Source organism: Scyliorhinus torazame, chromosome 4 (genome assembly GCF_047496885.1).
Source record: "Scyliorhinus torazame isolate Kashiwa2021f chromosome 4, sScyTor2.1, whole genome shotgun sequence".
In the NCBI taxonomy this organism is placed as follows: Eukaryota; Metazoa; Chordata; class Chondrichthyes; order Carcharhiniformes; family Scyliorhinidae; genus Scyliorhinus; species Scyliorhinus torazame.
In genome coordinates this window covers 359786047-359799355 of record NC_092710.1, presented here as the reverse complement: position 1 = coordinate 359799355, position 13309 = coordinate 359786047, and the positions used below count along the sequence as shown (strand labels likewise).

General features: G+C 51.7%; 1 protein-coding gene across 3 annotated transcripts in view; it reads left to right on the top strand.

The window, feature by feature from the left end:
- The window catches only part of LOC140411218 (tau-tubulin kinase 1-like), a 399055-nt gene that overhangs the window by 72727 nt on the left and 313019 nt on the right, over positions 1 to 13309 (top strand). For all 3 annotated transcript variants that reach the window (XM_072500324.1, XM_072500323.1, XM_072500325.1), the window contains 2 exons: positions 2877 to 2942; positions 8400 to 8492. In XM_072500324.1, the coding sequence (XP_072356425.1) occupies positions 2877 to 2942; positions 8400 to 8492 (159 nt within the window). The remainder of the gene's footprint in view (positions 1 to 2876; positions 2943 to 8399; positions 8493 to 13309) is intronic.

Sequence of the window (13309 nt, the reverse complement as noted above, 5' to 3'; positions counted from 1 at the left end):
CTGGGCCGGTGTGGACTATCCTGGGCCGGTGTGGGCTAGCCTGGGCCGTTTGGGCTAGCCTGGGCCGTTTGGGCTAGACTGGGCCGGTGTGGACTATCCTGGGCTGGTGTGGGCTAGCCTGGGCCGGTGTGGACTAGCCTGGGCTGGTGTGGACTAGCCTGGGCCGGTGTGGACTAGCCTGGGCCGTTTGGGCTAGCCTGGGCCGTTTGGGCTAGACTGGGCCGGTGTGGACTAGCCTGGGCCGTTTGGGCTTCCTGGGCCGGTGTGGGCTAGACTGGGCCGGTGTGGGCTAGCCTGGGCCGGTGTGGGCTAGCCTGGGCCGGTGTGGTCTAGCCTGGGCCGGTGTGGTCTAGCCTGGGCCGGTGTGGGCTAGCCTGGGCCGGTGTGGGCTAGCCTGGGCCGGTGTGGGCTAGCCTGGGCCGGTGTGGACTAGCCTGGGCCGGTGTGGGCTAGCCTGGGCCGGTGTGGACTAGCCTGGGCCGGTGTGGACTAGCCTGGGCCGGTGTGGACTAGCCTGGACCGGCGTGGACTAGCCTGGGCCGGCGTGGACTAGCCTGGGCCGGTGTGGACTAGCCTGGACCGGCGTGGACTAGCCTGGGCCGGTGTGGGCTGTCCTGGGCCGGTGTGGACTAGCCTGGGCCGTTTGGGCTATCCTGGGCCGGTGTGGGCTAGACTGGGCCGGTGTGGGCTAGCCTGGGCCGGTGTGGGCTAGCCTGGGCCGGTGTGGGCTAGCCTGGGCCGGTGTGGGCTAGCCTGGGCCGGTGTGGGCTAGCCTGGGCCGGTGTGGGCTAGCCTGGGCCGGTGTGGACTAGCCTGGGCCGGTGTGGGCTAGCCTGGGCCGGTGTGGACTAGCCTGGGCCGGTGTGGACTAGCCTGGGCCGGTGTGGACTAGCCTGGACCGGCGTGGACTAGCCTGGGCCGGCGTGGACTAACCTGGGCCGGCGTGGACTAGCCTGGACCGGCGTGGACTAGCCTGGGCCGGTGTGGGCTGTCCTGGGCCGGTGTGGGCAAGCCTGGGCCGGTGTGGACTATCCTGGGCCGTTTGGGCTAGACTGGGCCGGTGTGGACTAGCCTGGGCCGGTGTGGACTAGCCTGGGCCGGTGTGGGCAAGCCTGGGCCGGTGTGGGCTAGCCTGGGCCGGTGTGGGCTAGCCTGGGCCGGTGTGGACTATCCTGGGCCGTTTGGGCTAGCCTGGGCCGGTGTGGACTATCCTGGGCCGTTTGGGCTAGCCTGGGCCGGTTTGGACTAGCCTGGGCCGGTTTGGACTAGCCTGGGCCGGTGTGGACTAGCCTGGGCCGGTGTGGGCTAGCCTGGGCCGGTGTGGGCTAGCCTGGGCCGGTGTGGGCTAGCCTGGGCTGGCGTGGACTAGCCTGGGCCGGCGTGGGCTAGCCTGGGCCGGCGTGGGCTAGCCTGGGCCGGCGTGGACTAGCCTGGGCCGGCGTGGACTAGCCTGGGCCGGTGTGGACTAGCCTGGGCCGGTGTGGGCAAGCCTGGGCCGGTGTGGACTATCCTGGGCCGTTTGGGCTAGCCTGGGCCGGTGTGGGCTAGCCTGGGCCAGCGTGTGCTAGCCTGGGCCGGTGTGGGCTAGCCTGGGCCGGCGTGGACTAGCCTGGGCCGGCGTGGGCTAGCCTGGGCCGGCGTGGGCTAGCCTGGGCCGGCGTGGACTAGCCTGGGCCGGTGTGGACTAGCCTGGGCCGGTGTGGACTAGCCTGGGCCGGTGTGGGCAAGCCTGGGCCGGTGTGGACTATCCTGGGCCGTTTGGGCGAGCCTGGGCCGGTGTGGGCTAGCCTGGGCCAGCGTGGGCTAGCCTGGGCCGGTGTGGACTAGCCTGGGCCGGCGTGGACTAGCCTGGGCCGGCGTGGACTAGCCTGGGCCGGTGTGGGTAAGCATGGGCCGGTGTGGACTATCCTGGGCCGTTTGGGCTACCCTGGGCCGGTGTGGGCTAGCCTGGGCCGGTGTGGACTAGCCTGGGCCGGTGTGGGCTAGCCTGGGCCGTTTGGGCTAGACTGGGCTTCAGTGGACTAGCCTGGGCCGGCGTGGACTAGCCTGGGCCGGTGTGGGCTAGCCTGGGCCGGTGTGGGCTAGCCTGGGCCGGTGTGGGCTAGCCTGGGCCGGCGTGGGCTAGCCTGGGCCGGCGTGGGCTAGCCTGGGCCGGCGTGGGCTAGCCTGGGCCGGCGTGGGCTAGCCTGGGCCGGCGTGGGCTAGCCTGGGCCGGCGTGGGCTAGCCTGGGCCGGCGTGGGCTAGCCTGGGCCGGCGTGGGCTAGCTTGGGCCGGCGTGGACTAACCTGTGCCGGTGTGGACTAGCCTGGGCCGGTGTGGGCTAGCCTGGGCCGGTGTGGACTAGCCTGGGCTGGTGTGGACTAGCCTGGGCCGGTGTGGGCTATCCTGGGCCGGTGTGGACTAGCCTGGGCCGGTGTGGGCTAGCCTGGGCCGGTGTGGGCTAGCCTGGGCCGGCGTGGGCTAGCCTGGGCCGGTGTGGGCTAGCCTGGGCCGGTGTGGGCTAGCCTGGGCCGGTGTGGACTAGCCTGGGCCGGTGTGGACTATCCTGGGCCGGTGTGGACTATCCTGGGCCGGTGTGGTGGTGCTGGCCCGGTGTGGTGGTCGGGGCCCTCTGCTGGTTGGTGGGGTGGGGGTAGGGGTTTCCGGCAAACCTGGTCCTGCCTTGGGAGTAGCCTGGGCTTGTTGGACCAATGTGCCTGCCTTGGGGGGTGGCCTGGACCTGCTCACCTCCCCCGGCTTAGCAAGGGGTAGCCAGCCTTCGCCTTCTGGCACCACTCGACTGTGCCGGGGCTGTGGGGGGATGAGGTGGGGCTTCATGTTGTCTCGGGCAGCCAGGCCTGTGTCACACTGACCTCTGTCTGATTGTCTTTTGCAGCCTCGAGCCGTTGCTGGATTCCGAGGAACCGTTCGCTACGCATCAGTCAATGCCCACAAAAACCGAGTAAGGGAACTCCTTGAAGCTTTCCTGGGCCAGGGTGGGATGGATCAAGGATCCACAATTTAACTGAACCCCCAAGGCAACAATAGAGAGACGAGGGCTTGGTGTTGGGTGATAGGAAGTGCTGCTTCCACACGACCGACTGTGGAAGATGGTAATAAACTTGCAGAATGGGGATTAAGAAGTGTGGGAATGCAATAGTTAGCGGGGATTCAATTGTAATGAAATGAAATCATTTCATGATTTCAGGGGAATAGACAGGCGTTTCTGTGGCCGCAAACGAGACTCCAGGATGGTATGTTGCCTCCCTGGTGCCAGGGTCAGGGATGTCCCGGAGCAGGTAGAGGACATTCTGGAGGGTGAACAGCCAGTGGTGGTCGTGCACATCGGTACCAACGACTTAGGTTAAAAAAAAAAAGGATAAGGTCCTGAAAGCAGAATATCGGGAGTTAGGAAGGAAGTTGAGAAGTCAGACCTCAAAGATGCTGATTGCAGGATTACTCCCAGTACCACGTGCTAGTCAGAGTAGAAATGACAGGATACATAGGATGAATATGTGGCTGAAGGGATGGTGCCAGGGGGAGGGTTTCAGATTCCTGGGGCATTGGAACCGGTTCTTGGGGGAGGTGGGACCTGTACAAACTGGACGGGTTACAGCTGGGCAGGACTGGGACTGATGTCCCAGGGGGAGCATTTGCCAGAGTGGTTGGGGAGGGTTTAAACCAATTTGGCAGGGGGCTGGGAACATATGTAAGGATTCAGAGGAGGGGGAAACAAGGATAAGAACAAAAGACAGAAAGGGGACTAAGAAAAGTGAGAGGCAGCTAAAATAAGAGCCAGATTCAAGCAGGGCCACAGTGAAAAATATTGGAGCGAGACTAGTAATGTTAAAAAGACAAATATAAAGGCTTTGTGCCTTAACGCGCGGAGCATTCGCAATAAAGCGGATGAACCAATCGTGCAAATAGATGTAAAAGGGTATGATATAGCCGGGATTACGGAGACGTGGCTGCATGCTGACCAGGGAACTGAATATTCAGGGATATTGAGACAAAAAGGAAAAGGTGCTGGAGTTCACGGCTGGCTAAAGAGGAAATTAACACAATAGTGAGGGAGGATATTAGCTCTGACAATGTGGAATCTGTATGGGTCGAGCTGAGAAACTGCAAAGGGCAAAAAACGTTAGTGGGCATCGATTATAGACCCCAAAACTGCAGTGATGATGTTTGGAATGGCATTAAACAGGCAATTAGAGACACATGTGAGAAAGGGAACATCTGTAATGTGAGGTCACATCACTGATAAATGTGAGGTCATTCATTTTGGCAGGAATAACAGCAAACTTGACTCTGATTTAAATGGTAAAAACTTGCAGGATGCTGCTGTGCAGAGGGACCTGGGTGTGCTAGTGCATGATTCGCAAAAAGTTGGTTTACTGATGCAGCAGGTAATTAAGAAGGCAAATGGAATTTTTTCTTTCATTGCTAGAGGGATGGAGTTTAAGGCTAGGGAGGTTATGCTGCAACTGTATAGGGTGGTGGTGAGGCCACACCTGGAGTATTGTGTTCAGTTTTGGTCTCCTTACCTGAGAAAGGACGTACTGGCGCTGGAGGGAGTGCAGAGGAGATTCACTAGGTGGATTCTGGAGTTGAATCTGTGGAATCCCCTGCCAGAGAGACAGTTGAGTCTATCTCATTGAATGTTTCTAGGGAAAAGATAGATTTTTGAACAATAAAGGAATTAAAGGTTATGGTGAGCGGGTGGGTAAGTGGAGCTGAGTCCACAAAAAGATCAGCCATGATTTTGTTGAATGGCGGAGCAGACCCGAGGGGCCAGATGTGGTCGGCACGGCAGCACGGTAGTTAGCACTGTTGCTTCACAGCGCCAGGGTCCCAGGTTCGATTCCCGGCTTGGGTCACTGTCTGTGCGGAGTCTGCACGTTCTCCCCGTGACTGCGTGGGTTTCCTCCGGGTGCTCCGGTTTCCTCCCACAAGTCCCGAAAGACGTGCTGTTGGTGAATTGGACATTCTGAATTCTCCCTCTGTGACCCGAACAGGCGCCGGAATGTGGCGACGAGGGGATTTACACAGTAACCTCATTGCAGTGTTAGTGTAAGCCTACTTGTGACACTAATAATGATTATTATTATGGCCTACTCCTCCTAGTTCTTATGAATGTAGAAGGTATAATTAGTAAGTTTGCAAATTACACAAAAATTGGTGGTGTTGTTGACAATGAGGCGGATAGTCTCAGACAGCTACAGACTGATATTGATAAACTGGGAAGTTGGTACTTCTGGACTCTACTCCTGAGGCTGAGAGATCCCATTTGGAATATTGTGAGCAGTTTTTGTTCCCGTATCTAAGGAAGGATGTGCTGGCCTTGGAAAAGGTCCAGAGGAGGTTCACAAGAATGATCCCTGGAATAAAAAGCTTGTCAAATAAGGAGCAGTTGAGGTCTCTGGGTCTGTACTCATTGGAGTTTAGAAGGATGAGGGGAGATTCACTCCAGTAAAACATTTATGGAGATTTAAGTAGTCATTTAAAACATTTATTAACAAAAAAGAAAACTTAAAAACACATGATTACACTTACACAGTTAAAATTTGTCTTGCAGAACATTTCCCCAAATGATTTTTACTTGGTTGAAATGACAAATAAACACCTCTTTTGGCAACCGTCCCTATTGATATTTACTGTATATTAAAAAAACAGTAATAAGGCACCCAGTCTCCCAATAGGCAAGATAGGTCACAGGGCTTCTGCTGCTCTCACCCCGCTGTGGAGAGTTCCAAAATCTTTACAACATAACCCTGTGTTACAACATGAGAACCAGGAGCAGGAGTAGGCCATCTGACCCTCGAGCCTGCTCCACCATTCAATGAGATCATGGCTGATCTTTTGTGGACTCAGCTCCACTTTCCCGCCCGAACACCATAACCCTTAATCCCTTTATTCTTCAAAAAACTATCTATCTTTATCTTGAAAATATTTAATGAAGGAGCCTCTACTGCTTCACTGGGCAAGGAATTCCATAGATTCACAACCCTTTGGGTGAAGAAGTTCCTCCTAAACTCGGTCCTAAATCTGCTTCCCCTTGTTTTGAGGCTATGTCCCCTAGTTCTGCTTTCACCCGCCAGTGGAAACAACCTGCCCGCATCTATCCTATCTATTCCCTTCATAATTTTATATGTTTCTATAAGATCCCCCCTCATCCTTCTAAATTCCAACGAGTACAGTCCCAGTCTACTCAACCTCTCCTCGTAATCCAACCCCTTCAGCTCTGGGATTAACCTAGTGAATCTCCTCTGCACACCCTCCAGTGCCAGTACGTCCTTTCTCAGGTAAGGAGACTAAAACTGAACACAATACTCCAGGTGTGGCCTCACTAACACCCTATACAGTTGCAGCATAACCAGGGGCTGGTTTAGCACACTGGGCTAAATCGCTGGCTTTTAAAGCAGACCACGGCAGGCCAGCAGCACGGTTCAATTCCCGTACCAGCCTCCCCGAACAGGCGCCGGAATGTGGCGACTAGGGGCTTTTCACAGTAACTTCATTGAAGCCTACTTGTGACAATAAGCGATTTTCATTTCATTTTCATTTCACCTCCCTAGTCTTAAACTCCATCCCTCTAGCAATGAGGGACAAAACTCCGTTCACCTTCTTAATCACCTGTTGCACCGGTGTTCTAAAAACAACAGACCTCTTTCTGGGTTAGCTCTAACGGCTCACTGTACCTCCTCATAGACCTGACCCAGCACAAGGCTTCATCCTTAAACCATTGTTTACAATGTCTCTCTGAACTTGCCTATCCTTAAAATATAAAATTCTTCGATATTCTCTATTATACCCCTGCTCTTGGGTCAAATAAAACGTAACCTTTCCCACATGACACTGGTGAAACCACATTTGGAGTATTGTGTGCAGTTCTGGTCACCTCACTATAGGAAGGATGTGGAAGCATTGGAAAGGGTGCAAAGGAGATTTACCAGGATGCTGCCTGGTTTGCAGGATAGGTCTTATGAGGAAAGGTTGAGGGAGCTAGGGCTTTTCTCTTTGGAGCGGAGGAGGATGAGAGGCGACTTAATAGAGGTTTATAAGATGATGAGGGGGCTAGATAGAGTGGACGTTCAGAGACTATTTCCTCGGGTGGATGTAGCTGTTCCAAGGGGGCATAACTATAAGGTTATGGACTGGGACTGTACTCATTGGAGTTTAGAAGGATGCGGGGGGATCTTATTGAAACATATAAAATTATGAAGGGAATAGATAGGATAGATGCGGGCAGGTTGTTTCCACTGGTCGGGGAAAGCAGAACTAGGGGGCATAGTCTCAAAATAAGGGGAAGTAGATTTAGGACTGAGTTTAGGAGGAACTCCTTCACCCAAAGGGTTGTGAATCTATGGAATTCCTTGCCCAGTGAAGCAGTTGAGGCTCCTTCTTTAAACGTTTTTAAGAAAAAGATAGATACCTTTCTAAAGAATAAAGGGATTCGGGGATATGGTGTTCGGGCCGGAGAGTGGAGCTGAGTCCACAAAAGATCAGCCATGATCTCATTGAATGGCGGAGCAGGCTCGAGGGGCCAGATGGCCTACTCCTGTTCCTAGTTCTTATGTTCAGGGTGGGGGATATAGGAGGGATGTCCGAGGTAGGTTCTTTACTCAGAGAGTGGTTAGGATGTGGATAGTGGAGTCGGACACTTTAGGAACTTTCAAGCGGTTATTGGATAGGCACATGGAGCACACCAGAATGACAGGGAGTGGGATAGCTTGATCTTGGTTTCGGACAAAGCTCGGCACAACATCGAGGGCCGAAGGGCCTGTTCTGTGCTGTACTGTTCTATGTTCTATATGTTCACTTATGACGTTTCTTAAATTTTAAAACCCTTCAGTTACCTTTGGAATTTAACAACCAAAATCCAAACCCTTGCCTATCACCAAATGCAAATTTCAATCTGTTACTTAACTGAAATGAAATGAAAAAATGAAATGAAATGAAAATCGCTTATTGTCACAAGTAGGCTTCAAAGAAGTTACTGTGAAAAGCCCCTAGTCGCCACATTCCGGCACCTGTTCGGGGAGGCTGGTACGGGAATTGAACCGTGCTGCTGGCCTGCCTTGGTCTGCTTTCAAACCCCTGTGCTGAACCAGCCCTGTAGAACTGTAGAACTTTGGCCATATTCAGCTCAAGGGCCTGCTTTTCACACCTAGCCCCGTTGATTTTTAAACTCTGTCTTCAGTTTAATTAAATCACTCTCACCCACAGAGACACGCACAGGCCTGATTTGCAGAAGAATACAGTGTAATAGAGCGTGCTGATTGGACTAGACAGTGGCCAAAACACGGACTAGTATAATGCAGAGTCAGAGAGGCGGAGGGGAAGGAATGACCAGGGAAGGGGCAGTTCGGGGCCACGACAAGGTGTGATAATGATCGATTGTCACGTGTTTGATCCACAGGAGATGGGTCGACACGATGATCTCTGGTCACTTTTCTACATGTTGGTTGAGTTCGCGGTTGGTCAGCTGCCGTGGAGAAAAATAAAAGACAAGGTAAGTGATCCCAGGAGAGAGGAGAGGTGTATATGATGCCCCACTCAGCAACGAGGAATAAGATCCCCCCAATCAGAGACCAGGAATATAATCCCCAATCAGAGACCAGGAATATGATCCCTAATCAGAGACAGGTATATGATCCTCCAATCAGACACGAGAAATCTGACCCCCCCAATCAGAGACAGTTATATGACCCTCCAATCAGAGACGGGAAATATGACCCCCCAATCAGAGACAGGTATATGATCCCCCAATCAGAGACAGGTATATGATCCCCCAATCAGAGACAGTTATATGACCCTCCAATCAGAGACGGGAAATATGACCCCCCCAATCAGAGACAGGTATATGATCCCCCAATCAGAGACAGGTATATGATCCCCCAATCAGAGACAGGTATATGATTTCCCCAATTAGAGACGAGGTATATGATTCCCCCAATCAGAGACAGGTATATGATTCCCCAATCAGAGACAGGTATATGATCTCCCAATCAGAGACAGGTATATGATTCCCCCAATCAGAGACAGGTATATGATCCCCCAATCAGAGACAGGTATATGATCCCCCAATCAGAGACAGGTATATGATTCCCCAATCAGAGACAGGTATATGATCTCCCAATCAGAGACCAGGAATATGATTCCCCAATCAGAGACGAGGTATATGATCCTCCAATTCAGCTAAGAAGGGATTGATTAAGAATGGGTAAATAGAGTACAATAGACTTGCAGGAAACATATAAACTGACTAAAAGCTTCTATAGGTACACGAAGAGAAAAAGATTGGTGAAGACAAATGTAAGTCCATTCCAGTCAGAAACTAAATTTATAATGGGAGGGACAAAGAAATGGCTGAGCAACTAAATACATAGTTTGGATCTGTCTTCACAAAGGAGGGCACCGTAACGTACCCCGACTTCTCAACCTTACCCCTCGCCTGAGGTGTGATGATCCAGTGTCGGGCAACGACCATCTCGAACGAGAAGGGATCTAACAATCGCCCCTTGACATTCAATATCATTACCATCGCTGAATCCCCACATCAACAACCTGGGGGTTACCATCGACTAGATTCTGAATAATAATCTTTATTAGTGTCGGCTTACAGTAACACTGCAATGAAGTTACTGTGTAAATCCCCTCGTCGCCACATTCCGGCGCCTGTTCGGGTACACAGAGGGAGAATTCAGAATGTCCAATTCACCAACAGCATGTCTTTCGGGACTTGTGAGAGGAAACCGGAGCACCCGGAGGAAACCCACGCAGACACGGGGAGAACGTGCAGACTCCACACAGACAGTGACCCAAGCCGGGAATCGAACCCGCGACCCTGGAGCTGAACTGGATGAGTCTTATTAATACTGTGCCTACGAGAGCCGGTCAAAGGCTAGATATCCTAGTCAAGTAACTCACCTCCTGACCCCCCCCCCAAAGACTGTCAACCGGATACAAGGCACAAGTCAGGAGTGCGATGGAATACTCTCCACTTGCCTGGATGAGCGCAGCTCCAACAACACTCAAGAAGCTCAACACCATCGAGGACAAAGCAGCCCCGCTTGATTGCTCCCCTTCCACAAACATTCACTCCCTCCACCACCGACACACAGTGGCAGCCGTGTGTCCCATCTACAGGATGCACTGCAGTAACTCACCAAGGTTCCTTAGACAGCACCTTCCACCCCACGATCACTGCCATCTTGCAGGACAAGAGCAGCAGATACCTGGGAACCCCACCACCTGGAGGATACCTGGGAACCCCACCACCTGGAGGTTCCCCTCCCAGTCACTCACCACCCCGACTTGGAAATATATCGCCGCTCCTTCACTGTCGCTGGGGCAACATCCCGGAACTCCCTCCCTAACAGCACAGTGGGAGTTCAGAATCAAGATGTGCCTGTGCAGAGGGATCTGGGTGTCTTTGTTCATGAATCGCAGGAAGTCGGTGTGCAGGTCCAGCGTGTAATTAAAAAGGCAAATGGAATGTTGGCGTTTATTGCAAAAGGACTGGAGTAGAAAATTGGAGAAGTATTGTTGCAATTGTGTAGGGTGTTGGTGAGACCACATCTGGAGTATTGTGTCCAGTTTTGGTTTCCTTATTTGAGGACGGGTGTGGTGGGATTGGAGGCAGTTCAGAGGAGGGTCACCAGATTGGTTCCGGGGATGAAAGGGTTGACGTACGAGGAGAGATTAAACAGTTTGGGTTTATACCCGCTGGAGTTTAGAAGGATGAGGGGATCTGATCGCGATGTATAAAACACTAAAAGCGATTGATAAACGTAGACCAAATGTTTCCCCCTTACGGGACAATCTAGAACAAGAGGTCACAGATAAAGGTTGAGAGGTGGTAGATTTAGAACTGAGATGAGGAGGAACTACTTCTCGCAGAGGGTGGTGAATTTGTGGAACTCGCTGCCCCCATGGTGCGGGGGAATCTGAGTCATTAAATGGTTTCAAGAAGGAGATAGATATATTCCTGATTTTAAAAACAGGTTAAAGGGATAAGGGCACAGGCGGTGAAGTAGATTTGAGAGCAGGAAGCGATCAGCCAGGATCTGATTGAGTGGTGGAGCAGGGTCGAGGGTGAATTGCCGACTTCTCCTAATTCCTATGTTCCTGTGTACCTGCACCTCAGGGACTGCAGTGGTTCAAGAAGGCAGCTCACCACCACCTTCTAAAGGGCAGTTAGGGATGGGCAATAAATGCTGGCCTAACCAGCGACACCCACATCCCATAAATTAATATTTAAAAATGATTTGAGATGGACAGAAAACTGGTTGGCAGACAGGAAACAAAGAGTAGGAATTAACGGGTCTTTTTCAAATTGGCAGGCAGTGACCAGTGGGGTACCACAGGGATCGGTGCTATTCACAACATATATCAATGATTTAGATGAGGGAACAAAATGTCATCACTCTAACTTTGCAGATGGCACCAAGTTGGGCGGGAGGGTGAGCTGTGAGGAGGACGCAAAGATCCTTCAGTGTGAATTGGAAAAGTTGAGTGAGTGGGCAAATGGATGGCAGATGCAGCATAATGTGGATAAATGTGAGGTTAACTTGGGTAGCAAAAATGGGAAGGCAGATTATTATCTGAACGGCCATAAATTAGGAGAGGGGAGTGTGCAGCAGGACCTGGGTATCTTCGTACACCAGTCACTGAAGGTAAGCGTGCAGGTGCAGCATGGTGGATGCAGCCTTGGAGGGTCAAAGGGCCTGTTCCTGTGCTGTAATTGTCTGTTCTTTGATATGGGGGAAAGCGGGACTAGGCTATGAAGTTCGATGACCAGCCATGAGCAGAATGAATGGCGGAGTGGGCTTGAAGTGCCTCCTCCTGCTCCTATTTTCTATCTTTCTAATTGCTTAATTACTCTGCCATTTCCTTATTCTCGATTATAAATTCTCCTGATTCGGACTGTAAGGGACGTACAATTGTCATCACTAATCTTTTTCTTTTGTACACCTATAGAAGCTTTTACAATCTGCTTTTAAGTTACTTGCAAGTTTACTCTCGTACACTATTTTTCTCTCTCGATCAGTCTCTTTGTCCTCCTTTGCTGAATTCGAAACTGTTCCCAATTCTCAGCCTTGTACTGTTTCCAGCAACTTTATCTGACTCCCCTTTGGATCGAATATTGTCCTTAATTTCTTTTGTTCGCCCTGGTTGGGCCAATTTTCCTGTTGTGTTTTTGCACTCGGAATGAATGTGTAATGTTGCAATCCGTACATTAGTTCCTTAAATATCAGTCATTGCTTGTCCACCGCCATGCCTTTTATTGAAGTTCCTCAATCTATCCTGGCCAACTCGCACCTCGCAGCTTTCTTTGTTTAGATTTAGGACCTCAGTTTTAGATCAGATTTCTTCACTTTCCATCCTAACGAGGAATTCCATCATGTTATGGTCACTATTCCCGAAAGGAATCGACACAACAAGATTAATTAATCCCTTCCCTTTGCACAATACAAAACCAAGGGTAGAGTGTTCCCCAGTTGGTTCCTCGACGTACTGGTCCCAATAAAGCATCTCTCACAAACCCCAGGAATTCAGCTGCCAAAGCATTGTTGCTAATTTGGTTTGTCCAAACTATATGTAGATTAAAGTCACCCATGATTACTGTAGCACCCTTGTTATATACGTCTCTAACTTCCTGTTTACTGCCATTCCCTACCTTGCCACTACTGTTTGGAGGCCGTCAGACAGCTCCCACTAATGTTTACCTCCCCGTGTTGCTTCTTAGCTCCACTCAAACTGATTCCACATCTCGATTTTCTGAACCAATATTCTCACTATTCTGATTTCATCCATAACGAACAACCCCACCATACCTCCTTTTCCTTTTTGTCTGTCCTCCCTAAATATCAAATGCCCTTGGATGTTCAGTTCCCAGCCTTGGTCACCCTGCAGCCATGTCTCGATCCGATTGTACCCGTTGGCATCTATATGTGCCGTTCATTCATCTACCTTATTGTGAATACTCCGTGCATTCAGATGCAGTTCTTTTATATTTGTCTTGAACTTTTTTTTTTGTGGTATGCCCCTACCGTGGGCAGCACGGTAGCACGGTGGTTAGCACAGTTCCTTTACAGCTCCAGGGTCCCAGGTTCGATTCCCGGCTTGGGTCACTGTCTGTGTGGAGTCTGCACGTTCTCCCCGTGTGTGCGGGGGTTTCCTCCGGGTGCTCCGGTTTCCCCCCACAGTCCAAAGATGTGCAGGTTAGGTGAAGTGGCCAATGATAAATTGTCCTTAGTGTCCAAAAAAGGTGAGGTGGGGTTACTGGATTACAGGGATAGGGTGGAGGCATGGCCTTAAGTAGGG